Here is a 26910-nt window from a genome sequence, read left to right on the forward strand (position 1 = left end):
ATTTATTCTAACATTCTATCCATATAGAAAGCCGTGAAGAGTTTTGGTCATATCGCTGGATTCACATTGCTGATGGGACTTCCGAACAACCATTTATAGTGGAACTGTTTTCTACATCTCAGCCAGAAGTCTTTGAAAATATTTACCCAAGTACCCAGTTTCAATATTTTTATCATTTTATTTTTGGAAGTGGGGGCATTAACTTAAAAGAAATGATAGAGTATACTGACTTACTTACAGAATGCCATGATATTGAGTTAGCAAATTCAAGCAGTCTGATAGCATGTTTAAGTTTTTTCTATATTAATATTATAATTGGTATTAACAGATATTAACCACCTTCTGGTTTTCTATTCAGAATTAATTTGGGATTGAAACTAGTTTTTCAGAAAACAGGTGCTCTTATCAATTCCCATTTTTAGCATTTTAGACATAAAAACTTAAAATTCAGTGAAACTAAAACATAGTCTGTTTCCTTTGTATCCATTTGGAAATCGACTTAGTAGACCCCATTAAACACAATGAAGCCTTTACTAATGTAGAATTAAGTAGTAGAGGATTGGCATACTGTGTAATTAAATAATGACAGTGGTAAGTATGATGTCATTTGAGTATGGAATTAATATTAGGTTGGTGGTGTTATACCAGCTGGTCAATATTTTACTTAATTTGGTGTTGATTTTTTCCACTACTTTTATTTATTTGAAGACATTTTAAGTATGTCCTATTATGGGTTTTATATAACAAGTTAGTCTTCAGATCTACTATGATAAGGATAAAAGTATATCTAATACTTTTTAACAACTTCAGTGAATTTTTCCTTATTTGAATTTGTGACATAAAGCTATTTTAGGTATTGGTGTGCTATTTTCCTATTTTCCAAATGATTATGTGGATAAAATACTGATTGTTAAGTGCTTGCCAACATTGGGGAAATTCCCAATCTTGACTACATGTATTTTTTTTTAATGAGCAACAAGATAGAAATTGTAGAATATCAGGAGACCTAGAGACCATATACAGGGCTGTTCTGCTACCCCTTTATTCTCTGTTGTAAAACAGTATTACACACCATTCGGATATTACCTCATTAGAATCCACCCTCTGCTTGTGGGATTAAATTTTGTAAATATATATGAGTAGAACTGAACATCACCCCAACTGTTATTGGAGGAGAGGGCAGAAAGAGAGTTTTGGCCAAAACCAAGGCATGGGCTTCCAAGGTAAGTGGGGCCATGACCTTTCATATAACTTCTCTCAGGGCACAGATGATTGGTTGTGATGATCCCTGATAACAATTTAGATGGGCTTTAGGGCCAGGTCCCTGTCTCTTTGTAGCCACTTTAAACAACAAACTGACACAGGTTTTGGATAACGATTTTTCACAGAAATGTTGCCATCCATGCACGTTCTATTTCTTGTGAAAATGTGAAATATATCTTTTAAGAAAGGTTTGTATGGACCTTGGTGAGATTTACTCTAATACAGTAGTTGACAATAATCACAATTCATTTTCATCTTTTGACCAAGAGTGAAGGAAAAAAATCATAAAATAAGTGGTGAGTATTAAGGGGGCTTCAGGCCTATGAAGGGGAACATGACCAAGGGTCTTCTGGAATAATACCAGAATCCTTTGGTAGTAGGGCATCTTGTTTACTTTTGACTAAGGAAAGTGAAGAACTAAGGGGAAGTAATTTTGAGCGTTTACTATATACCAGTTGCTCATAGATATTATCTCATTTTGTACTCCCAGTTACCTTTTAAACAGGTGATGTTTTTACAGATTTACGGGTGAGGAAACAAAGGTCCAGAGGGATGTCAAACAGCCAGAAGGTGTTAGGTCCAAATGTCTGATTTTTAACAACCATGAAATTAGAATTAGAGGTTTCTTTCGTATTCTTATATCAACGTCTTTAATCATGAATACTCACATCTTTGTACAGTTTTTGAATTAAAGGAAAAGTGATATAAATCAAGAGAATTATTCTTGGTCATTTGAACAGATTTTCTTTATTTTCATTGCTACAAAATAAAGAACTAGTAAATGTGAGATACAGGAAACAAATTTATAGGTATTATCATGCTCTAGGGAAATATTTATTCTCAAATGAGAGCTTACTGTTGATATGAAATTACGAGTATTTATATTTATTTCTTTATTTCCTAATTTGAAGACTGTAAATGTTTTGGCATGCAGTGAGTTAAAATTTTAAAAATATTGTTGGATAAGTAAACTTTACCTAAATAACCTGATAGTTGAAAACAGTTGATAGCTTTTGAAAGTAGCTGGTCTGAAGACATTATAATCTCATTTTCAGGAATTCTTTTTAGTCTATCCAGTTGGTTAGCAAGGCAAACAAAATAATAGCTGGTATAAGCCCTCTCCTTGAGGCTTAAAGTCTAATTAAGATAAACACAAGTAAAACACTCGCATAAGCAAATTCAAATTAATATTGTGTAGCCCTATCTGATGGAAGGAGTCAGAGTAATTCAGGGATCAGTGTTAGATTGGGTTAATCAGTGGAAGCATCATGGAGGAACTCAGCTTTTTTCTCTGTAGAAAATAACTATTCACATTCAGTTGTGTGGCCAATTAGAAAGACTCTTGCCGTCTTCAACTGTCCAGCAAGCAGTGACTTCAGTTAGGTGCGGCCGTTGTACTTTCTAAAGGAAAAGTTAAGTGTTAGATCCTTTATTTAAAGGAAAAGGTTAAGTGTTAGATCTTTGTTGCTCCAAGTGTGGTCAAAGGATTGGCAGCACTAGTATCACCCAGGAGCTCATTAGCGGTGGAAAATCTCAGGCCCTACACTAAAACTACTTTAATCTGAATTTGCATTTTAACAATTGTCCTAGGTGATTCCTCAGTTCATTAAACTTTGAGAAGCACTCTGTTAGATCCTGATCTTGGTATTCCCATTTGAAATGCAGAAATAATTTCATAAGTGTTTTCATTTTCTACAGTGGCACATTTCATGTGTACACAGTTGAAAGTTGTCAGAAATGACACTCAAGTACCTAAACTGCTTTACCTCACTACTACAAATGAGAGTTGCATGTTTATTACTGGTGAGCATTTTCTTTGTATATACTTTATTGGAAATCTAATGTATTTTCTCTTCATTAAATTAACTTTTCTATTGTAAGATTCAACCACAAGATAGCTTTATTTTGAACTCCTTTCTCACTATAAGAATGGTTTAAGAAAGAATATTTAGCCTATGAAATCTATTGCTTCTAGATTATTTACAGTTAGAGCAATGATTTTGTGACTTACTGAAGAATTTTGTTTATGTCCTTTGGTTAACTTTAATTCCTGCTTGACGTGAGAAGTTAGATAATCATAAATTGCTTCATAGATTGAAGATTGTTGGGCCCTGTATCACAATATGGATTCAATTAACAACAGTTTTTAAATATTAAATAAAACAAAAATGTGCATTAAATTTTGGTCCCCAGATCTCGCATTTTACTTATATAGCAAGAAAAGTCTCACTACTTATCTACAAGTATACTATTTTTCTCTATTCCCTTGGATAAGGGGGGCAAAATAGTAAAGATAAAAGTTTTCAGATGAGTGAGGGAGTACTATGGAATGATGTATTTACTAGAATGCTACCATGTTGGTAATTAGGAAATTTGTCAAAAGAAGAGTCCTAGGAAGGATGTAACACACATCTTTGTCCATACCTCATTTTATAAATATGAATACTATCAGATCTAATATATACTAATAATATCAGATGTGAATGACACTTTTAAGTATGTTTCAAAAACATGAACTTAAATGCTGAGCTATATTCACAGGCAATTTAGTTAATACATGATGTCATACCTTCAGGTTAAAACATAATCAATGTTCTAAGAAGATGCTAACCAGTTGGATAGTTAGCAAAAGCCAGACTATTAGTTTTCTTTTTCTTCTGGCTTTTCGATGTCCTGTAGACAGTTACAGTTTAGTCCACGTAAACTAATATGTCTGATTTCCTTCTTGACTTAGGATTTGTTAACTGATAATTTTCATATGCATATTCAGTATAATTATCTGCTACATAGTGAATAAGTTAACTTCTTTTCTTGGTGCTATAAGAATGATTTTATATTAAACTGTTTTTATACTCAAAAAAGTCCAGGTGGTTTATTACAGTGAGTTCTCTCTCTTTTTTTTTTTTTATTCCTCATATTTTTGCACTTTACCCTTCCTGCAAGAAGGTCATAGAGGCCAGCCGTATACCAACTATACCAAGGTAAAAAACTTTTTTCAGTGGATTAAAACAAAGACCAACTCTGGGGAATTGAAGAACACTGTTATTGGTGGATATTACCCCTATCCACCAGTGCCAGAAACATTTTCAAAGTATAATATTTCTCTTAAAGGTACTGATGTAATTGCTAGTCCCTTATATGTTTATATGTGATATGTATGGTATATGCCATATCAGTTAGTCATCTTTATTCTTTAATGGGAGTGAGCCAAAGTGTAGCAACACTCACTGGTAATAATTTGATCTTTATCAAGATCTAAAAACATATGTCATGCCCCATAAAGGTTAATATTTTGATTTTATTAGACTGCAAGAAAAGAAGGAGTTTAAATAGACTATGACTAAATGGAGGTAATATCTTGATTTAAGGTCATTGAGATCAAATCTGAGTTGGTAGATCCCAACTCCTATAACACTACTTAGACTAAAGATATCAGAGGAGACACTGGACAATTTGATACCAAGGTACTGACAACTGTATTAGGCCACTCTTGTGGAATGATATATAGACATCCCTTAGTGTCCACAGGGCATTGGTTCAAGGAGCCCCCATGGATACCAAAATCTGCAGATGCTCGAGTCCCTTATATAAAATGGCTCAGTAGGCCCTCAGAATACAGTAGGCCCTTTATATCCGCAGGTTTGCAAAACCTGTGGATATGGAGGGCCAACTGTGTATTGGATATAACACAATTGAGCTCTACCTTTAAATAAAAATGATACCAAAATCAGTGAGATTCAGAATAAGTATTAATGAGAGGCCTAACATTATTTTAGTAGAATTAAGATATGACAGTTGAAAACTTTAACATAAGTATATTATTTTTGAAAAGCTTGAAAACTTTAACATAATTATATTATTTTTGAAAAGCTATGGGATAATGCATGGTTTTGGAAAAAAGAGAAACTTTGAAATACTGACCTATCATCATCTAAATATTGACACTCTCCTGTACTTCATAATGCCAGCAATCATCATCTAAATATTGACACCCTCCTGTACTTCATAATGCCAGCAATATGTAGTATATGCTGTAAATAGCATATAGAATACAGAAAATATTAAACAAAATGTGTGTTTCTATGCAGTGGCTAGGCAACACTTTATAGTTTGAAGTATGATATATAAATTATGTTCAATATGTAAAATTTCTGTTTCAAATTAAGACACTAGACTAGAAGGCCGTATCACAATTTAACTGACAAATGTGTTTTGCCAATTTTACCGAAATTACATAAGGGATTGCCAAATATAAACACAAAGTCTCACATATTTAAGTTATGTAGCAAGTTTATAATTTTCATGTTGTGAAATTACATTGCAAATCTAATTCTTATTTTTGTCATTTCAGTTCTTTAAAACTTACAGTTTCCTTGGAATTACTCTTTTGCAGTTGAGTCGTTCTTCACAGCTATAAGTGAAGTGAGGAAGGAGATTGAAGACTTGCAGTATAGGGAAAAAAAGCGCATTGCAATTCAGGGGATAATTACTGTTATAAAGTATGTCCCCTATAGCGGTGCAACTGAAAGTGCCTCAGCATCTGAAACACTACGGGTATGGTGCCAGAGATTTAATAGTATATCTCTGAAAGCACTGTGTTTATAATCGCAACTGGTATCTTGTAAATTTCATTCAGAACTCACATGTATTAACTGTTAATGATGTAAACCTAAAAGGAAAAAAATCATTTTTAGTTTGTTTCCTTTTTATGTCATTTATTTTGGAGCAGTCTGGGCTGCCCTCAAAACTTGGTATCTTGTTTGTGTTTTCTGTGTAATATGAGCCTATCATGATTGTCTTTATTTAAATTTCCAGGTGGTATATATGGTTATGTTTTTTTCCTTCCTTTTGTCTAGGCCAAAGGTATAGGCACACTCCTACCGGGAGTTTTTAGCTCTATTGTCAGTCTTGGCAGTTCTACCCAGGTTCTATAAGAGGTAGCAATGACTCTTGTAGGATAAATGCTACAGAAGAGGCCACTTCTAGAATCTAGGCAAAATCAAGACAAATAAGTTAATTTTTCCATGAGCTTATCTTTTTAAAAGTTATTTCTAAGATTACTGTTCTTACGGAAATAAGCATCTAATCCAGCTTTACAGTTATACTAGTATAAGAAGGACTTTTATTAAAATATTTTAATAGCAGATGGATTAAGATAAATCAACTTTATAAAAGCATTGTTACGATTGCAAAGTTTTGTCACAACTCTTAAGTTATGAAAAATGGGTAAACTAAAATTATAGAGTCTTTTAAGAGAGAAATAATTTTTGTGAATCAGTTTTGAACGTTTTCTTCAAATTTTTGGTTTTAGAATGCTGACCGACCCTCAACATCCCAAGCAGCTAAAAGAGAAAGTCAAAGTCAAGAAAGAGATGGAAAACCTCAAGATGATGGTCCTGTGAGTTCTCAGTGTTGTCATACTACATCTGCAAGTTTGAGCCCTCCCAAGAAAAAAAGAACTCTACAAGAACCGTAAGTCATTTGTATTACGTATATACATGGCATATACTTTTTAATTTGTTTCTATCCTGTAAAATGAGCAATTCTACTAGAAGTTGTATTAGTTTTCTAGGGCTGCCAAAGTCCAAGACCAAGATATAGGCAGGGTGGGTTCCCTCTGAGGGCTATGAGGAAGAATCTGTTCCATGCATTTCCCCTAGCTTCTAGTGGTTTAGTGGCAATCTTTAGCATTCCTTGGCTTATGGAAGTATCACCCCAATCTCTGCCTTCATCTTCATGTGGCATTTTCCCTGTGTGCATATGTGTCCAAATTTTTCTTTAAGGACACCAGCCATACTGGATTAGGGACCCACTCTGGAGTACTGGTCTACTTTAGTATGAACTCATCTAAACCAATTGCAACCAAATAAAGTCATATTCTTAGGGTCATTGAAGATGTAATTGGTTACATATTGGTAGTCACAGTGATATTTGGTGGGGACATAATTCAATCCATAACAGTCTGCCCTCTAAAAATTCATGTCCTTCTCACATGCAAAATACATTCATCCCATCACAACATCCCCAAAAGTCTTAATCTATACCAACATCAACTCTTAAGTCCTAAATATCATATAAATCATGTATGGATGAGATGCAGGGTAATTCATCCTGGGGCAAAATTCTTTTCCATCTGTGAACCTATGAAAGTAGACATGTTTCATTCTGTCCAAAATACAATGGTGGGACAGACATAGGACAGGTATTCCCATTTCAAAAGGGAGAAACTGGAAATAACGGAGTTATGGATCACAGAAACCTTGTTGAAACCTAATTAGGCAAATTCCATTTGGCATTAAGGCCCCAGAATTATCCTCCCTGGCAGAATACTGTGTCCTCTGGGCCCACTGGGATGGCAGCCCCACCCCCTTAGCACTGAGTGGTGGTCTTGCACTCTGGAACTGGGAAGGTGGCCCTGGCTTCTAGAATTGAGGAGGTGTCCCTGCCCTCTAGAACTGAGGAAATGGCCTCACCCTCAGGGTCATTTTTCCCTTTTCTTGAAGGATAATACTTGGTCACAGCTGGATATCTCTAGCAGCTCATTTCCTGACTGCAGAATCCCAGAAGTCCGATGGAATTGCATTCCTTCGTTTCTTCCCACCTATGTTTCTTTCAGTCAAAGCTAACAGCATGCCTACTGAGATGGTTGACTGGATCCACAAATCACAGTCTCTTGGGCAAATGGTTGTCTAGCAATGCCCTTAGTGTTCTTTCCAAAGCAAGCTTTCTTATGTTTTGCAATATGGATAGGCTTAGAATTTTCCAAGTATTGAAATTCTGGTTATTTTTTTCTTAACAATTCCCTTTTCAACTTTTCTCTCCCCTCTCATATGTTACTATAAGCAGCAAGGAGAAACCAGGCTGTGCCTTCAATACTTTGCTTAGAAATCTCTTCATCTAAATATGCAAGTTCATCACATACAAGTTTCACTTTCTATCCAACAGAGCACAATTCAGCCATGTCCTCTGCCACTTTATATCAAGGATTATCTTTCATCCAGTTTCCAATAACACGTTCCTTATTTCTGTCTGAGACCTCACCAGAAGCACCTTTTACATTCATATTTCTAGTTCTGTTCATGACAATGAGTGTATTCTCTAAGACTGCAGAAACTTTCTCTACAGCTCTTTTCTTTCTGCGCCCTCAACAGATTCTCCTTCAAAATCCATATTTCTACCAACATTCTCTTCAAGGCTATCTAGGTTTTTTCTGTTATGCACCTCAAAACTCTTCCAGCCTGCACTTAATACCCAATTCCAAGCCACTTCCACGTTTTTATGTATTTGTTACAGCAGCACACCACTTCCTGGTACCAAAATCTATTACTTTTCTAGGGCTGCTATAACAAAGTACCAGAAACTGTTTGGCCTATACTATAGAAATTTGTCTCACAGCTTTGTAAGTCCAAAATCAAGATGTCAGCAGGGTGGATTCCTTTTGAGGGCTGTGAGGAAGAATCTGCCCCATGCCTCACCCCTAGCATCTGGTGGTTTGCTAGCCATCTTTGGCTTTCCTTGGCTTGTAGAAACATCACTCCAATCTGTATCTGTGTCCAAATTTCCCCTTTTGATAAGGACGTCAGTCATGTTGGACTAGGGGCCCACCCTAATCCAACATGACCTCATCTTAACTAATTACATCTTCAGTGACCCTATATCTAAATAAGGTCACATTCCAAGATACTGGTGGTTAGGACTTCAACATGAATTTTGAGGGGACACAATTCAACCCATAGCGGAAGCTCTCTTATCTGCCATGCTCAGCATGGACTAATTGAACGTGAGTTTAAAATGGGGAATTACAAAAAAATAAACACTTTTTGCCTCTCTTTTTTTTATTCTACGGATAAGAGAGATCATACAGTATTTGTCTTTCCCAGTCTGACTTATTCCAGTTAGCATAATAACCTCAGGGTCCATCCATGTTGTCACAAATGACAAGATTTCATCTTTTTTATGGCTGAGGAGTATTCCATTGTATATATCACATCTTTATCCATCCATCTGTTGATGGGCTTAGGTTGTTTCCATATCTTGGCTACTGCAAATAATGCTGCTGAGAACATAGGGGTGCATATATCTTTTCAAATTAGTGTTTTCGTATTCTTTGGGTAAATACCCAGAAGTGAGATAGCTGGATCATATGGTCGTTCTGTTAATTTTTTGAGGAATCTCCATACTGTTTTCCATAGTGCCTGCACCAATTTACATTCCGACCAATAATGTAGGAGTGTTCCCTTTTCTCCACATCCTCACCAACACTTGTTATTTGTTGTCTTTTTGATAATAGCCATTCTGACAGGTGTGAAGGTGTGAGGTGATATCTCACTGTGGTTTTCATTTGCATTTCCCTGATAATTAGTGATGTTGAACATCTTTTCATGTGCCTGTTGGCCATCTGTATGTTTTCTTTGGAAAAATGTCTGTTCAGGTCCTCTGCCCATTTTTTAATCGGGTTGTTTGGTTTTTTGAGGCTGAGTTGTATTAGTTTTTTAATATATTTTGGATATTAACCCTTTATGGGATATGTGATTTGCAAATATCTTCTCTCATTTGGTAGGTTGTCTTTTCATTTTATTAATGGTTTCCTTTGCTGTGCAGAAGCTTTTTAGTTTGATGTAGTCCATTTGTGTTTATTTTTGGTTTTGTTTCCCTTCCCTGAGGAGACCTACCTAGAAAGATTATGCTAAGACCGATGTCAAAGAACATACTGCCAATGTCGTCTTGTAAGAGTTTTATGATCTCAGGGCCTACATTCAATTCATTTACCCATTTTGAGTTGATTTTTGTGTGTGGTGTGAGATTATGGTCCATTTTCATTTTTTTGCATGTGGCTGTCCAGTTTTCCCAACACCATTTATTGAAGAGATTCCTTCCCCCACTGTATGTACTTTGCTCCTTTGTTATAAATTAATTGTTCATTTATGTATGAGTTTATTTCTGATATCTCAATTCTATTTCATTGATTTATGTATCAGTTTTTCTGCAAATACCGTGCTGTTTTGATTATTATAGCTGTGTAATATAGTTTGAAATCAGGAAGTATGATACCTCCAGCTTTGTTCTTTTTTCTCATGATTGCTTTGGTTATTCGCGGTCTGTTTTGGTTCCAAATAAATTTTAGAATTCTTTGTTCTATTTCTGTGAAAAATGCCTTTGGGATTTTGATAGGGACGGCAGTGAATCTGTAAATTGTTTTAGGTGATATGGACATTTAAAATTAGGAAGCGTTCCCTCCTCTTCAATTTTTTGGAAGAGTTTGAGAAGGATAGGTATTAAATCCTCTTTGAATGTTTGGTAGAATTCACCTGTGAAGCTGTCTGGTCCTGGACTTTTGTTTTGGAGGGAGGTTTTTGATTACTGTTTCAATCACTTTACTAGTGATCAGTCTATTCAGATTTTCTATTTCTTCTTGATTCAGTCTTGGAAGGTTGTATGATTCTAAGAACTTGTCCATTTCTTCTGGGTTGTTCAATTTGTTGGCATATAACTGTTTCGTAATATTGTCTTATAAGCCTTAGTATTTCTGTGGTATCTGTTGTTATTTCTCCTCTTCCGGTTTTTTAAAAAATTTATTTTTATTTATTTTGGCTGCCTTGGGTCTTCGTTGCTGTGCGCGGGCTTTCTCTAGTTGCGGCGAGCGGGGGCTACTCTTCATTGCAGTGCGCGGGCTTCTCGTTGCGGTGGCTTCTCTTGTTGCGGAGCACGGGCTCTAGAGCGCAGGCTCAGTAGTTGTGGCGCACGGGCTTAGTTGCTCCGTGGCACGTGGGATCTTCCCGGACCAGGGATCAAACCCACGTCCCCTGCATTGGCAGGCGAATTCTTAACCACTGCGTCACCAGGGAAGACCCTCCTCTTCCATTTTTGATTTTATTTATCAGAGTCTTCTCTTTTTTTCTTAGTCTGGCTAAAGGTTTCTCAAGTTTGTTTATCTTTTCAGAGAACTGGCTCTGTTGGATTGATCTTTTCTATAGTTTTTTGTTTTTAGTCTCTATTTCATTTATTTCTGGCCTGCTCTTTATTACTTCCTTCCATCTACTGACTTTGGGCTTCATTTGTTCTTCTTTTTCTACTTCCTCTAGATGTAAGGTTAAATTATTTATTTGGTATTTTTCTTGTTTCTTGAGGTAAGCCTGTATTGCTGTAAACTTCCATCTTAGTACCACTTTTGCTGCATCCCTTAGATGTTGCTTTGTTGAATTTTCATTTGGATTTGTTGTCAGGTATTTTTTGATTTCTCCTTTGATTTCGTCACTGACCCAATAGTTGTTCATTAGCATGTTGTTCAGTGTCCACACATTTGCGATTTTTTTTAGCTTTCTTCTTGTAGTTGGTTTCTAGTTTCATACTATTTTGATCAGAAACGATACTTTTGAAAAGATATGATTTCAAATCTTTTAAAATTTATTGAGAATTGTTTTGGGTTCCAATATATGGTCTGTCCTTGAGAAAGTTTCCCATGCACTTGAGAAAAATGTGTTTTCTGCAGCATTTGGATGGAATGTTCTATACAAATCTATCAAATCCATCTGGTCTGATATTTCAGTTAAGGCTACTGTTTCTTTGTTGACTTTCTGTCTGAATGATCTATCCATTGATGTAAGTGGGATGTTAAAGTTCCCTACTATTATTGTGTTGTTGTCAATTTCTCCTTTTAAATCTGTTGATAATTGCTTTCTGTATTTTGGTGGTCCTAATGTTAGGTGCGTATATATTAATCACTGTTATGTCTTCTTGATGAATTGTCCACTTTATCATTATATACTGTCCATTGTCTATTGTTACCTTTTTTGGCTTGAAGTCTATCTTGTCTGATGTGAGTGTGGCTATACCTGCTTTCTTTTGGCTGCAATTTTCTTGAAGCATCATCTTCCATCCCTTTACTTGGAGTTTATGTTTGTCCTTAGAGCCGAGATGAGTCTCCTGGAGGCAGCATATAATTGTGTCTTGTTTTTTAATCCATCCAACCACTCTGTCTTTTGCCTCATGAATTCAATCCATTTACATTTAGGGTGATTATTGATAGATGAGGACTTAGTACTGCCATTTATTCTTTTGTTTTCTCGTTGCTCTATATCTCCATTGTTTATTTTTCCTTGTATTTCAATCTACCATTTTGGTTTGGTGGTTTTCTATGATGTTTTTCTCAGTTTCCTCTTTTTTTATGTTTTCTGTCTCTGCTTTAGATTTATGTTTTATGTATTAGGTTTGTATACAACATCTCATAGATAAAATAGTTCCTTTTCTGCTGATAGCATCTTATCTTCATTTACCTATATAGGTTACGTCCTTTTCCTCATCCCTGTTCGTGTTTTTGTTTCTCAAATTACCCCTCTTTATGTTGTGAGTTTGTTACCAAAGTGAAGTAGCTATAGTTATGTTTTCTTCTTTCTTCCCCTTTAACCTTTATGCTATAGTAAAATGTTAAAAAACCTATTCTGGGGACTTCCCTGGTAGTCCAGTGGTTAAGACTCTGCGCTCCCAACACAGGGGGCACGGGTTCAATCCCTGGTCGGGGAGCTAAGATCCCCCATGCCATGAGACATGGCCTAAAAAATTAAAAAAAAAACAAAACAAAAACCTATTCTGATATAGAGTTACAGTTTTCTGATTCTGTCTATTTATTACCTTACTCAAAGTTTTGTGTCCTTTTTTGCCTTTTTGTTTCTGGTAGAAGAGTTCCTTTCAACATTTCTCATAAGGCAGATCTAGTGTTAATGAGCTCCCTCAGCTTTGTTTGGGAAACTCTTTATTTCTCCTTCATATCTGAATGATAACTTTGCTGGATAGAGTATTCTTGGGTGGCAGTTTTTATCTTTCAGTATTTTGAGAATGTCATTCTACTCCCTCCACTGACCTGTGGCGTTTCTGCTAAGAATTCTGCTGATAGCCTAATGTGGGTTCCTTTGTGGGTTACCATCCTTTTCCCCCTGCCTTTAAAATTCTTTCTGTGTCATTGACTTTTGGCAGTTTTAGTATAAGGGGTCTTGGAGAAGGTCTTTTTTTGCATTGAGGCAATTAGGTTTTCTCTTAGCTTCATGGACTTGTATATCCACTTCCTTCCCCAGACTTGGGAAATTCTCAGCTATTATTTCTTTAGATAAACTCTCTGCTCCCTTCTCCCTCTCTTCTCCTTCTGGGATGTCCATTACCCTACTATTGCCCTTCCTAAAAGGGTCAGCTAGCTCTCGTAGAATTTACTCATTTAAAAAAATATATTTTAATTCTCTTTCCTCTTCTACTTGTATCATTTCTATATTTCTGTCTTCAAGCTCACTAATTCTCTCTTCCATGTGGTCTGCTCTATTTCCAGTGCTTTGTAATGCATTCTTCAACTCATTTACTGAGTTCTTCAGCTCCAGAATTTCTGATTAGTTCGTTTTAGTTTCAGTCTCTTTGGTAAAGTATTCCTTTTGTTCATTAATTTTATTCCTGAACTCACTGAACTTTCTGAGTTTTCTTGTAGCTCACTGAGTTTTATAATAGCCATTTTGAATTTTCTATCAGTTAGATCACAATATTCTGTGATTTTGTTTGGTTTCTGGAGAATTGTCATTTTCTTTTTGTGGTACAGTGTTACTGTGGTTCTTCATGGTGCTTGATGAGTTGTTCCTCTGCTAGCTCATTTCAAGTGGCAAACACCTTTCTTCTTTAGGTAAAGCTTTTTTTTTCTTGTTTCTAACAATTCAACAGGTTAGGCCCTTCTTTTATCTTCCAGTAGGTGGTGCTGTACCACAAGTTTTTGGTTTCTCTTACCTGAGCTCCCTCTGGTTATGTTTGACAGTCAGCACTTTCCACTTTCCACCGCCTCCGTCAGAGGTACCAGCCAGTGCCCTAGTTGTCACTGCTTATGCCTCCAGTGTCGTTGGTGCCATGCTGCTGCTGGTGTGGCTGGTGTCACTGCCTGGCGCACCAGGATGGTGGACAGTTCTGCCATGTTTAGGACCTCCTGAGTTGCAGGCACTCCCACTGCAGGATGGGAGATAGCTCAGGTGGCACAGGAACCTCTGCTCTGTTCAGTATTGTCAGGTTTGAGGACTCTGCCACTGTAAGCAGGGGGCGAGGGAAGAGAGTCATGGGCACCTCCACAGCTGGAGAGACAGGGTCCCAGATCCTACTGCCACTGCTGCCCAGTTATCTGTGGCTGTGGGCACCACTGCAGCCAGGAGGCCAGAGTTGTATTCACCGCCTCCCCTGTCGCTACTGGGTTTTCTGGGACTGCAGGTTCAGTTGCCATGGCTGGTGGACCAGAATTGCAGGTACCACCTCCACTGTTCCCCAAGTTCCACCTCCTCTGTGTGTTCTAGTCCACCCACCTTTAGGTGTACAGATATGTGGAATTCTCCAGTGTCCTGGTGTGTTGGGCAGAGGCACTTTTGTTGAGTCGTGGATGTTTTACTGATAGTAGATAGAAGGAGAGAGACAAAGAGAGCGTCTCCCTTTGCTGATATCACTGCTGATGCTGATATCACTCTCCATTCACTTTTAATGGAGTTAATGATACAGATGGTCCCCAACTTATGATGGTTCAACTTATGATTTTTCAACTTTACAATGATGCGAAAGCGATACACATTCAGTAGAAACCATACTTTAAATTCCGAATTTTGATCTTTTTCCGGGCTAGTGATATGCAGTACTTATACTCTCTTGTGATGTGGGGCAGTGACAATGAGCCACAGCTCCCAGTCAGTCATGCGATCACAAGGGTAAAGAACTGATACAATCATTCTGTATCCAGACAACCATTCTGTTTTTCACTTTCAATACAGTATTCAATAAATTACATGAGATATGCAACACTTTATTATAACATTGGCTTTGTGTTCGGTGATTTTGCCAAAGTGTTGGCTATTTTTGTAAGTGTTCTGAGCACGTTTAAGGTAGGCGAGGCTAAGCTATGATGTTTGATAGGTTAAGTGAATTAAATTCATTCTCAAGTTACGGTATTTTCAACTTACAGTGGGTTTATTGGGATTTAACCCCATCATAAGTTGAGGAAGATATGTATTTGGGGCTTATATCAATTTTTATACTATTTGCTTAATCAAATAGTTTTAATTATTCAATTTCCCCTCTTTTAATTTGATAGGTATATATTCTTCAGTGGTCACGCTATAAATTACAACCTGAACACTTGACTTATTGTAGTTAAATACAAATTATTTTACCATTTCCTGATAACGCTAGATCCTTAGAACACTTCAATTCCATTTGTCTCCATTTTCATTATTTTTGCCTTGTATTTTAATTCTACATATATTTTAAATTCTGTAGGACATTATTAGTATTGTTTTTCTTATACAGTTAGCTTTCAGTTATATTTAACCACACTGTTTTTGGTTCTCTTCATTCCTACTTGTATTTTCATGCTTCTCTCTGGGATCATTTTCCTTCTGACTGAAGAATTCCTCTCAGCATTTATTTCAGTACAGCTTGCAGATGATATATTCTCTCTTTCTGTTTGTTTAAAAGCATCTTTATTTCACCTTTACTTCTAAAAGGATATTTTCACTAGGTTGCAGATTTTTTTAAATGTCTGATTCTACCGTTTTATCGCTTTCATTGTTTCTATTAAGAATCAGGCTAATGTCTTCTAATTGCTCCTTCAAGGATATTGCGTCCTTTTTCTCTGAGTGCTTTTAAGATTTTCTCTTTGATTTTCAACTGTTTAAATATGATGTGCCAAGGAGTGGTTTTCTTTGTTTTAGACTACTGAGCTTCTTGAATCTGTGTGTTGATATCTTTCATCAGTTTTGGAAAACCACCTGCCATTATCTCTTCAAATATATTTTCTTCCTCATTATTTCCTCTCTTTCCATGATCCCTATTTCACATATGTTAGCACTTCTAACTGTGACCAACAAGTTTCTTACACTGCATTCTTTTTTATTCATATACATATTTCATTTTTGTTTTTGATTCCATGTTTCAGTTTGGACCTGTCACTCCATTTACTTTTTCACTATGTCCAATCTGCTATTAAACCTATCAGTTAGGTTCATTGAGCTCTTGTTGGGTTTCCAACCCAATTAGCTATACTGTGATTCATTTCTAATACTAACTACCCAGACTTAACATCAGACTCTTAAGGGCTTAGTCCTCCACGAGATTGACCTTACTTCAGATGCTAGCCACAGTTCAGCTGGTCCCCAGGCCACCCTCACTTCCAACCAAGTGGCTACAAATTCAGGAGTTCCCATGTCCCCCTCAGAGTCAATAGCTTACTAGAATGATACAAAGAACTCAGAAAAACACTATACTTACAATCACAGTTTTATTGTAAAGAATACAGATCAGGAATAGCCAAATGGAGACACATAGAGAAAGGTCTGAGAGGGAACATGGAGCTTCTGTGCCCTCTCCTTGTGGAATCTGGGCATGTTACTCTATTGGCACATCATTGTATTTTAAATCCTGGCTTGCTGACTCCAATATCTGTATAACCTGTTGGTCGGCTTCCATTTGTACAATTTATGATAGTAATAAATATGACCATTTAAGAGGTTGTATCAAAGAACATTTTAATCCAAATGGTAGATAGTGAACCGTGGTGCTCTATGTTAGATAGTAAAATGTAGTCAAAATACATCAACTCATTCAAAAGTTGGCACTGAGAAATAAAATATAACAATGGGACATTAAAACTTACTCTTTGCATTCTGTTGGTAATATTTACTCCATAAAGAGAGAAAATGAACCATACCAGGTTTATCTGAATCCTTAAAAATCGTTATCAGTGTCTCCTTCTAAGAAAAGCAGAAGGTATTGTAGGAAAGACTACAATAATATTAACTATAATACTGTTATATAGATGAGGGCATGGCATACTATACAATCTATATGACTTTTATCTAAGGTCAATAAGTTGGTAAAAAAGGAAAAGTCAGAGTACAGCTTATTGCCTCTGACAATTTTTATAATATTCGGCCACTATCCATCATATGTAATGTTATTGTCTCTTCTTTTAGCCATCTTTTCCCTTTCTTTCCTCAGGTATCCTTTTATACTTCTTATATTTTCATTTTTCATCTCTTTTTTTTTTCAGTTTCCTCAGTTGATACCCGTAGACATTGTATACCTCCACTTCTGTTATGAAGGCCCTCACCTTTAAGACACTTAAGGCATACAAATGAATGATTGTATATGCCAGTAAAAATTCCCTAAGCCACTTTAAAAAAATTCTATACAATATAATGATGCTGTTAGAGTTTGGAAAACTATTTCTTCTATTTATTTCAGATAAAAAAATCACTTTATAACACCATGTATTTAAAAGTATATACATACTGTTTAATGATCTCAAAATACATGTAATTTAACTATTTTTTATTTATTTAAATCTCTCTCAGAGTTGATGTTTTCAGTTTACTAATTTCTAGAAATACCATTTTTCAATACTCAGAAAAAAAGTTAAAATTACAACTATAAAATGTGTTTTTATTTGCTGGAGTTTTATATTAAAATGGGTGCAGTCTTCATTCATGAAAGCTAGTTCTTTGTATTCATTAATAGCTCATTAGTAAAATAAAGAATACTATTATAAGAGACAAATCTATTGATAAAATAAGTTGAGCAATATTATGTGGCATTCTACAACCTGACACTTCTGTTTTGCTTTATGCTTTTAGTTTTGGGAATACAACAGCAGAAAATGCTCATCATAGAAATATACTGAAAGTTTGTAAGAAGGAAGTCTTTATTATAAGTGCAAGCTTCTCTCCTCAGCTTCAAAATAAGATGCTTCCCTTTTCACTTTTTTTTTCAGTTCAATAAACACTTATTGAGTGGATATTCTGTGGAGATACAAAAAAAATAAAGTCTATATTTTTGTAGAGTTTATAGTAGAAACTAGTAGAAGAGACAGATTGAAAAACCAGTAATTTTAATACAGTGTGATGAATGCTATGATAAAGTTTATTCATGGTGCTATGGCAGCATATACAAGGATCAGTGAGCCTTGACTAGAGATCAAGTTTGGCTTCTTATAGGAAATAATGCCTGAGCTAAATGTTGAAGGAGGAAGAAGAGTTAACTAGGCAAAGGAAAAGGAGCATAGGGTTTTTCCTGGCTGAAAGAAAAACACGAAGGTTTGAACCAGCATGAGGCTTATAGAAAACTCTGAAATGAAGTTGGAGAGTTAGGCCAAATAGTTTTCCAGAACATTTGAACAAAGCAAAGATGAAAATAGGCCATTGGACAAATTTTTAAATTCCTATCATAGGGAATGAAATATATATCCATCTTTAGTTGACATTTAATAAAGTTGAATACTTTCTTTTGTGTAATACTCCTTAGGAGAACATTTAAATCTGTTGCAGTATTTGAATTATGTTAGTATGGATATTTGTTCATAATTTGAATGTGTTTTCCTTAAATTCCTAATGCACTACTTTAAGAAACTAAACCTATAAATTTTCTAAATGTATTGAATTAGAATAAACTCTGAATGGAACCAATTAGTTTTTTCCCATTCAAGTCTCTTTTTATAACTATTTGTTAACTATTTGTTATCTTTTTTTAAATCTTTTGTAGAATTCCTGTACCTCAGCCAGAAACTGCTGCACAAACAAAAGGAAATAAACCAGACATGCCAAGCATCTTCCAACGTATGTTGCTTTGACGATGATGATGATGATGATTTATAAAGTCTTTATGGAACACTGTTATATACAGATTGCTGTTTGATTTGATTCTGCATTTTTGGGTCATGCCTGCCACTAGCATAATATAAGTACTTGTATTAAACTATGTGTAGCTAGTTATTTTTGTTTCTATTTTTATTTATATTAGCTTAAGTCCTTGTCAAAAGTACTGGTCCCAAATTTAGAACAATTTGGTATCATCACCAAAGTGCAAGTAAATATAAATAAGCTTGTTTATATTAAGCACTTATTAAGTTGTTTCTTTGGTAGTACATCTCTTCAAATGTACTATTTTGAATTAACAGAAGAATAATAAAGTAGGAAGTTTAATTTTTATTTGACAATAAATATAGGTAAAGCTTAAAAGATAGTTGTAGTTCCTTTCTTTGCTGTTAGGTTGACTGGTTTGAATATTTGGGTTCATTTCTGAAGTGATTTCATGACACAATTTAGTTCTGGTAGGGTATCTTTAGAGTGGTTTTGTTTAAATCAGATGTTATAAGGGGTCATCTCTCTAGACTTTTTAGCACTTTAGATCCTTCTTGCTTTTTGAGTTACTGTTATTTGGGGATTGACTTCTAGTCAGTCTGACAGATTAAGAACCCACAAAGGGATCTGGACTATACCCCCCAAAAAATAAAAGATAGAAAATAAGGGGAAGATCATTATAATATAAATATATAACCAAGCTGAAAGCAAGAGTGAAAAATCCCTAAGTGGCAGAAACAAAAGAATTTAAATTTAGTGGTGAGCAGGAACTAAAACTAAAGCTGCTCATGGGCATTTCAGAGCTAGATAGAGGCCCAAATGATCATAGGCTGAGGTGTAATAACGACATGGAGAAGAAAGTCCAGACCACAGGCCTCTTACATGTGAAGTAGAACTAATATAAAGTTGGAAGGTTATTAAGGGCCAGATAAATTATTCCCATCAGCATGGGGAAGTATCAAGGAGCTTCCTGTATTCCCTGGGCAATGGGTAGGAAAAATTGAATTGACTTAGTACCCACTGAAGTGAATTAGAACCCTTATTAAACATCAAATTCTATTCCACTGGTCTATATGTATGTCCCTATGTCAGTATCACAGTGTTTTGATTACTGTAGCTTTGTATCAAGTTTTGAAATTGGGGTGTATGAGTCCTCCAACGTTGTTCTTCTTGTTCAAGATTGCTTTAGCATTCGGGACTCCTTGTAATTCCATATGAATTTAAGGATCCATTTTACCATTTTTGCAAAATAGGCTTTTGAGATTTTGATAGGGATTGCATTGAGTCTGCAGATTGTTTTGGATAGTATTGGCATCTTAATAATATTAACTCTTCTAGTCCATGAACATGGGATTTCTTTCTGTTCATTTTTAGGCATTCTTTAATTTATTTCAACAATGTTTTGTAGTGTTCAGTACACAAGTCATTCACCTCCTTGCTTAAAGTTATTCCTAGGTATTTTATTCTTTTAGTTGCTATTATATTTGGAATAGGTTTCTTAATTTCCTTTTGAATCTCTTGTTATCAGTCTGTGGAGATTTTCTTTTCTTTTTTAGTGAGTTTAGGTAATTTCTTTGCTTTTAGGAATTTGTTTCATCTAGGTTTTCTAATTTGTTGGTGTATGATTGTTCATAGTATTCTATTATAATCATTTTTATTTCTGTACTAAATCACATTTTCATTTCTGCATTTAGTTTTTGTGTCTTCTCTCCTTGGGGAGAAGGTCAGTTGAGGTAGATTATCAATTTTGTTGGTCTTTACATAGGACAAGCTTTTGGTTTCTTAGATTCTATTATTTTTTCTATTCTCTATTTCATTTATATTTACTCTAAGCATAATTACTTCTTTTTCTTAACTTTGGGTTTAGTTTTCTCTTATTCTAGTTCCTCAAAGTTTAATATTACGTTATTGAATGAGGTATTTCTTTCTTTCTTTTTTTAACATCTTTATTGGAGTATAATTGCTTTACAATGGTGTGTTAGCTTCTGCTTTATAACAAAGTGAATCAGTTATATATATACGTATGTCCCCATATCTCTTCCCTCTTGCGTCTCCCTCCCTCCCACCCTCCCTATCCCACCCCTCTAGGTGGTCACAAAGCACCGAGCTGATCTCCCTGTGCTATGCAGCTGCTTCCTACTAGCTATCTATTTTACGTTTGGTAGTGTATATATGTCCATGCCACTCTCTCACTTTGTCCCAGCTTACCCTTCCCCCTCCCCATAGCCTCAAGTCCATTCTCTAGTAGGTCTGCGTCTTTATTCCCGTCTTGCCCCTAGGTTCTTCATGACCATTTTTTTTAGATTCCATATATATGTGTTAGCATATGGTATTTATTTTTCTCTTTCTGACTGACTTCACTCTGTATGACAGTCTCTAGGTCCATCCACCTCACTACAAATAACTCAATTTCGTTTCTTTTTATGGCTGAGTAATATTCCATTGTATATATGTGCCACATCTTCTTTATCCATTCCTCTGTCGATGGACACTTAGGTTGCTTCCATGTCCTGGCTATTGTAAATAGAGCTGCAATGAACATTTTGGTACATGACTCTTTTTGAATTATGGTTTTCTCAGGGTATATGCCCAGTAGTGGGATTGCTGGGTCGTATGGTAGTTCTATTTGTAGTTTTTTAAGGAACCTCCATACTGTTCTCCATAGTTCTTTTTTTTAATATCAGTATTTCTGCTGTAAATTTCCCTCAGATCACCACTTTCACTGCATCTTATAAGTTTTTATGTTGTATTTTCATTTTTGCTCATCTCAAGGTATTTTATAATTTCCCTTGTGACTTCTTATTTGACCCATTAGTTGCTTAAGAGTGTGTTGTTTAATTTCCACATATTTGTGAATTCTCTAGTCTTCCTTCTATTATTAATTTCTAGCTTCATTCCATTGTGGTCAGAAAAGATACTTTGTATTATGTGATTCTTTTTAAATTTATTGAGGCTTATTTTGTGGCCTAACATATGGTCCATCCTGGGCCTATTTCATGTATTTTTGAAAAGAATGTGTATTCAACTGTTGTTGTATAAATATATATTTAAAGAAGTTTAGCATCTACCCCTGTTCCCTGCATCCTCTTCCTTCTCCCCCATTATAGATAACTTTTTAATTCATTCTATGGTATGTCTTTGCATTGTTTGTTTTATAATATAAGAAGGTGTGTGTGTATATCAGAGAGAGAGAAAGAGTCACGCCCCCCCTTTCTTAGATAAATGTACAACTACTTTGAGAGCAATTTGACGAGACCTAATTTATTGAAAATGTTACACCTTGTGACCTATATGTTGGGCACACTGGGAGACATGTTCTAAGATGAGTATTGGAGCATTGTTTAAAATAGGAAAACTCTTTCATGTTCATTATTTTTTTCTTTTTTTAATTGAGGTATAATTAGCATGTAACATTATATTAATTTCACGTGTGCAACATAATGATTTGATATTTGTATATATAGCAAAATGATTCCCACAATAAGTCTAGTTAACATTCGTCACCATACATAGTTACAAAAAATTTTATTCTTGTGATGAAAACTTTTAAGATCTACTCTCTTAGTAAGTTTCAAATATGCAATATGATATTAACTATAGTCACCATGCTGTACATTACATCTCCATGACTTATTTTATAACTGGAAATTTATACCTTTTGACCCACTTCACCCACCCCCTCCCAAACCCCTACCTCTGGCAACCACCAATCTGTTCTCTGTATCTATGAGCTTGTTTTTTTGGGGGGGAGGGTCTGTCTTTTTTTTTTATTCCACATGTAAGTGAGATCATACAATATTTGTCTTTCTCTGTCTGACTTATTTAACTTAGCATAATGTCCTCAAGTTTCATCCATGTCAAGATTTCATTCTTTTCATGGCTGAATAATATTCCATTGTATATACACCACCTGTTCTTTATCCGTTCTTTCATTGATGGGCACTTAGGTTGTTTTCAGGTCTTGGCTATTGTAAATAATACTACAGTGGACAGGGGGGTGTATATATCTTTTTTTTAATGTTATTTTTTTAACCATTATGTTTATTGTATTTATTTTTTTACACAGCAGGTTCTTATTAGTTATCCATTTTATACATATTAGTGTATATATGTCAATCCCAATCTCCCAATTCATCACACCACCACCCCGCCCCGAAGGGGGGTGTATATATCTTTTTGAGTTAGTGTTTTTTATTTCTTTGGATAAATACCCAGTAGTGGAATTGCTGGATCATATTGTTGTTCTATATTTACTTTTTTGAGGAACCTCCATACTGTTCTCCGTAGTGGTTGCACCAATTTACGTTCCCACCAACAGTGTATGAGGGTTCGCTTTTTGCCACATCCTCACCAACACTTGTTATTTCTTGTCTTTTTGATAATAGCCATTTTAACAGGTGTGAGATGATATCTCGTGGTTTTGGTTTGCGTTTCCCTAATAGTGATGTTGAACATCTTTTTTATGTACTTGTTGGCCATCTGTATGTCTTCTTTGGAAATATGTCTATTCAGATCCTCTGCCCCCTTTTTAATCACATTGTTTATTTGTTTGTTTGTTTGTTATCGAGTTGAATGAGTTCTTTATATATTTGGATATTAACCCCTTATCAGATATGTGATTTGCAATCATTTTCTCACATTCTGTAGGTTGCCTTTTCATTTTGTTGATGGTTTCCTTTGCCATGCAGAAGTTTTTTAGTTTGATATAGTCCCATTTGTTTATTGTACTGCAGTTTTAATGAATGAATTAGATCTATATGTGTTAACATGGTTACTGATGTATTTCCAGATATGTTTCATGATAACTTTGGAAATTACTGTGTCTGTAAATTCAAAAGCCACTCATTTTGTGAATATATAGCTAATTTGTGTATGTGGTTTGATTGTGCTAGTTATTTTGAAGACTACAAAATTTAACATCTTATCATTTGTATCTGGTAACTTAGATAAGTAAGTAAGACATACATTGAAAAGTTCACAATAAACAATAACAGTAATACTGAGATCATAAGACATTATAGGTAGCCTCTGACTTACACAATTCTTTAAAAAGTCTATTATATACTTGCTACCAAGCATAGACCTGATCACTGATTGAAATACTCTGTTTTTTTCTAGCCTTGTAGATCTTGCACCAGCATGGGGTCAGTGAAGGCAAGGGGGAAAGAGGCAAAGGAAATAGCTCCTCTCCCACCCCCATGCCTCCATACACCCCTACCTATCACTCTTATCCACATAATGAAATGCTTAGAGTAGATTTTGTGAAGAAGCAAAATCACTATGCCTATACACATACATTTATACCATGTCCTTTTTCACCTCACAACCTAAATGTGGTCTTCTGAAATTTTTCCTCATTAAAACATAAATCCATTCTCACCAGAAATAAGGGTAAAATGAATCATTAAAATAACAGTGATCACTATAATTCTGATATATAATTAGGTATATACAAAAATATAATTTTGCTAGGTAATTAACCTGTATCTTAGTTATGCATTAGGCCTAAACAATAATGTTTTTCATTTGGTAATTTTAGTAATATTCAAGCTAAAAATAAAAGAATTCTAGTGTATAATTTTCCATCTTATTTTTAGAAAAACCTGAGCTCTAGATGTATTTTGTCTCTTCTCTAATTATTGCCTTTGAAATCTTGCCATTCACAACCAGTGACTGCCAATATCTCTTGTACTGATTTCATACCCATTTGTATTAATTATGAACATATAATTGGGATAGTTAATTACAGTCCCAAGTTACTAAATTAAAAACCAATGCATGAGTTTTTCAGAAGAACTTTTCATATAAACATTAAACCTTGCCAGTTCTTAACACTCAAATAAGAAAACAGGCATAGAAAATATTGTGACTTATTCCTGACAGTGTCAATCATAGGATTTTTTTTTCCTATGCAATGGATGTAATTACTTAATTTTTAAAGATTGGAATGGCCCATAACTTGTTCTTTGCATGCATTATTTTAGAACAAATCAGTCAGGAATTCTCACTATAACTTGGGTTGTAATAGCTACTTATTGCTAATCTAATTATGTACTTTTATTAGTTTGGGTAAGGGAAATTCATTTCTAGAAGATAAAAAGGGTAAATCATTGCCCAATCCTCACTTTACTCCTATTAACTTTGAGTTTTTCTCTTGGCTTTTATTGATTCCTTTCCTTTTCATGTGTGATTAAATTTTTTATCCTTTTCGTTTGTTATCAAGCGTTATTATAGGAAGTTAAGTGTGTTCATCAACTAAATTTTAAGTTTAAAAAAAAAAACTCTTGTAATATCACAGTGTTTTGAATACCTGGTAAGAAGTTCACCTCTTCATCTTCTCTAAAAATTCAATGTAGTATTTTACCTCGTAATAAATTTTCAGTCTCTGTCTAGGTTTAAGAAACCAAGAAAGTAGTCTGGGGATATGGAATAAAGTTCAAAAACAGAAGTGATATATTAACCACACTGAAATGTTGCTGTTGAAACACCCTTCTGTCTCAGCAAGGTTTTTTATGCTAGGAAAATAATAAATGCCAAGGCATAGGCAGCCTACAAGGAAGCAATTCAGCAACCTTGCTAAACTCTGGAACAGAGTTGCTGTCAGCTTGCCTTAGCTAGCAGAACTGACAGTGTGAGAAGGTCCAACATCCATTTTTTTTCTGATTCTTCTCTATGTCTTCAGTTCCCAGGGTGTATTATTTAATTAAAATATTATTTTACCAAATTCCTTAGTGCAGTATTTGGTACATAATAGGTGCTCAATAATTATTTGCTGAGTGAATTGAATGAATGGATAAATGTCATAATGTGTAAGAGGGAAATTATATTCTGCCTTAGAAACTAAATATGTTAGATAAATTGTACATAAATGATAAACTGACTTGATGATAGAGAACAGTTAAGAGTTGAAGTGGTCTTTCATTTCAATTTAGTTCCCTCTTTGTTTTCCATATGTTATTTATATCTGAAAGGAATATCATATCAACGGTCCTTTTGAAAGAGAGTTATATTCAAGAAATAGACTGTATTTTGTGTGTGTTCAGGATACTTTTAGCAAAGATTAACAAAATTTTATTTTAAGCTTAAATTCCACCAATAGTGAGTGGTGGTCCAGTCTCTAAAGGTTATTATTCTCATGAATTTTACTTAACTTGAATTTGTCACTGAATATAAAAGGAATGTTTGTTTATTTAAGAGCATTTAGGAAATACAGAAAAAGTATAAAGAAGATAATTACAAATCTCGTTAATTCCAGCAACAGAAAAAACAATATTACTTTTTAATATTTTGGAGTAAAAGTTTATTTTGAAGGTGAATTCTAGTTCTTTCCTCACTTTAATAAGAGTTACCTTTTGGACATTCAGTTTACATTTTGTAGGTGGTTGATTTTTAAAGTTAATTAAGCTATTTCTCATTAATCTGTGCTCTTTTGTAGTGATTTACCTGATTTGGTTAGTTTATAGGTCTCAATTATGTTCATCTCACTTCTTTAACAGGTCAAGAAAGCACAAGCACTGGTAGCAAAGGGAAAGCCAGAAAAACTATAAGTGATAAATGGGAAAGTCAGACGTGGAGAGAGAAAAAGTTCGGCTTAATAGATCACCTACAATACGGCTGTATTTATCCTGAAAGTATTCCACGGAGATTTGTTTTAGAACACAGAAATTTTCTTACTGAGCAGTATAATTCTCAGCCTGCAAAATATATACCACAAGAAGGAAGGCCCCCAAAACTTTATGAGTTTAAGAGTGCCCTAGTCCTTGGACATTTTGAAGTAACCATCTTAGGTAAGTCACCTGTTCTTCTCTTTGAATATTGTTAATTTGACATAATTTAAATATAGATGATACTATTTTGCTTTAAAAAATTAAGCGCTCCACCTCCCCACCACCAAAAAAGTTAAGCCCAAGGAGAACTCCTGTTTGGCTCAAACCAAAGGAATGGAGCACTAATTCTGGAATACATTAAGCTTTAATTGTGGGCTTTTAAATATTGGCAAGTCCTTGGAAAGTAC

The 26910-nt window shown here is 34.9% G+C and overlaps 1 protein-coding gene across 2 annotated transcripts in view; it reads left to right on the top strand.

The window, feature by feature from the left end:
- Nucleotides 1-26910, top strand: part of RADX (RPA1 related single stranded DNA binding protein, X-linked) — a 63396-nt gene that overhangs the window by 20600 nt on the left and 15886 nt on the right. Inside the window, exons 6-12 of one of the 2 annotated variants that reach the window (XM_036840663.1) lie at nt 28-150; nt 2962-3066; nt 4210-4374; nt 5657-5817; nt 6575-6735; nt 18799-18872; nt 26393-26683. In XM_036840663.1, the coding sequence (XP_036696558.1) occupies nt 28-150; nt 2962-3066; nt 4210-4374; nt 5657-5817; nt 6575-6735; nt 18799-18872; nt 26393-26683 (1080 nt within the window). The remainder of the gene's footprint in view (nt 1-27; nt 151-2961; nt 3067-4209; nt 4375-5656; nt 5818-6574; nt 6736-18798; nt 18873-26392; nt 26684-26910) is intronic. The other variant, XM_036840664.1, reaches the window with a different exon arrangement.

This window comes from Balaenoptera musculus, chromosome X (genome assembly GCF_009873245.2).
Source record: "Balaenoptera musculus isolate JJ_BM4_2016_0621 chromosome X, mBalMus1.pri.v3, whole genome shotgun sequence".
NCBI lineage: Eukaryota > Metazoa > Chordata > Mammalia > Artiodactyla > Balaenopteridae > Balaenoptera > Balaenoptera musculus.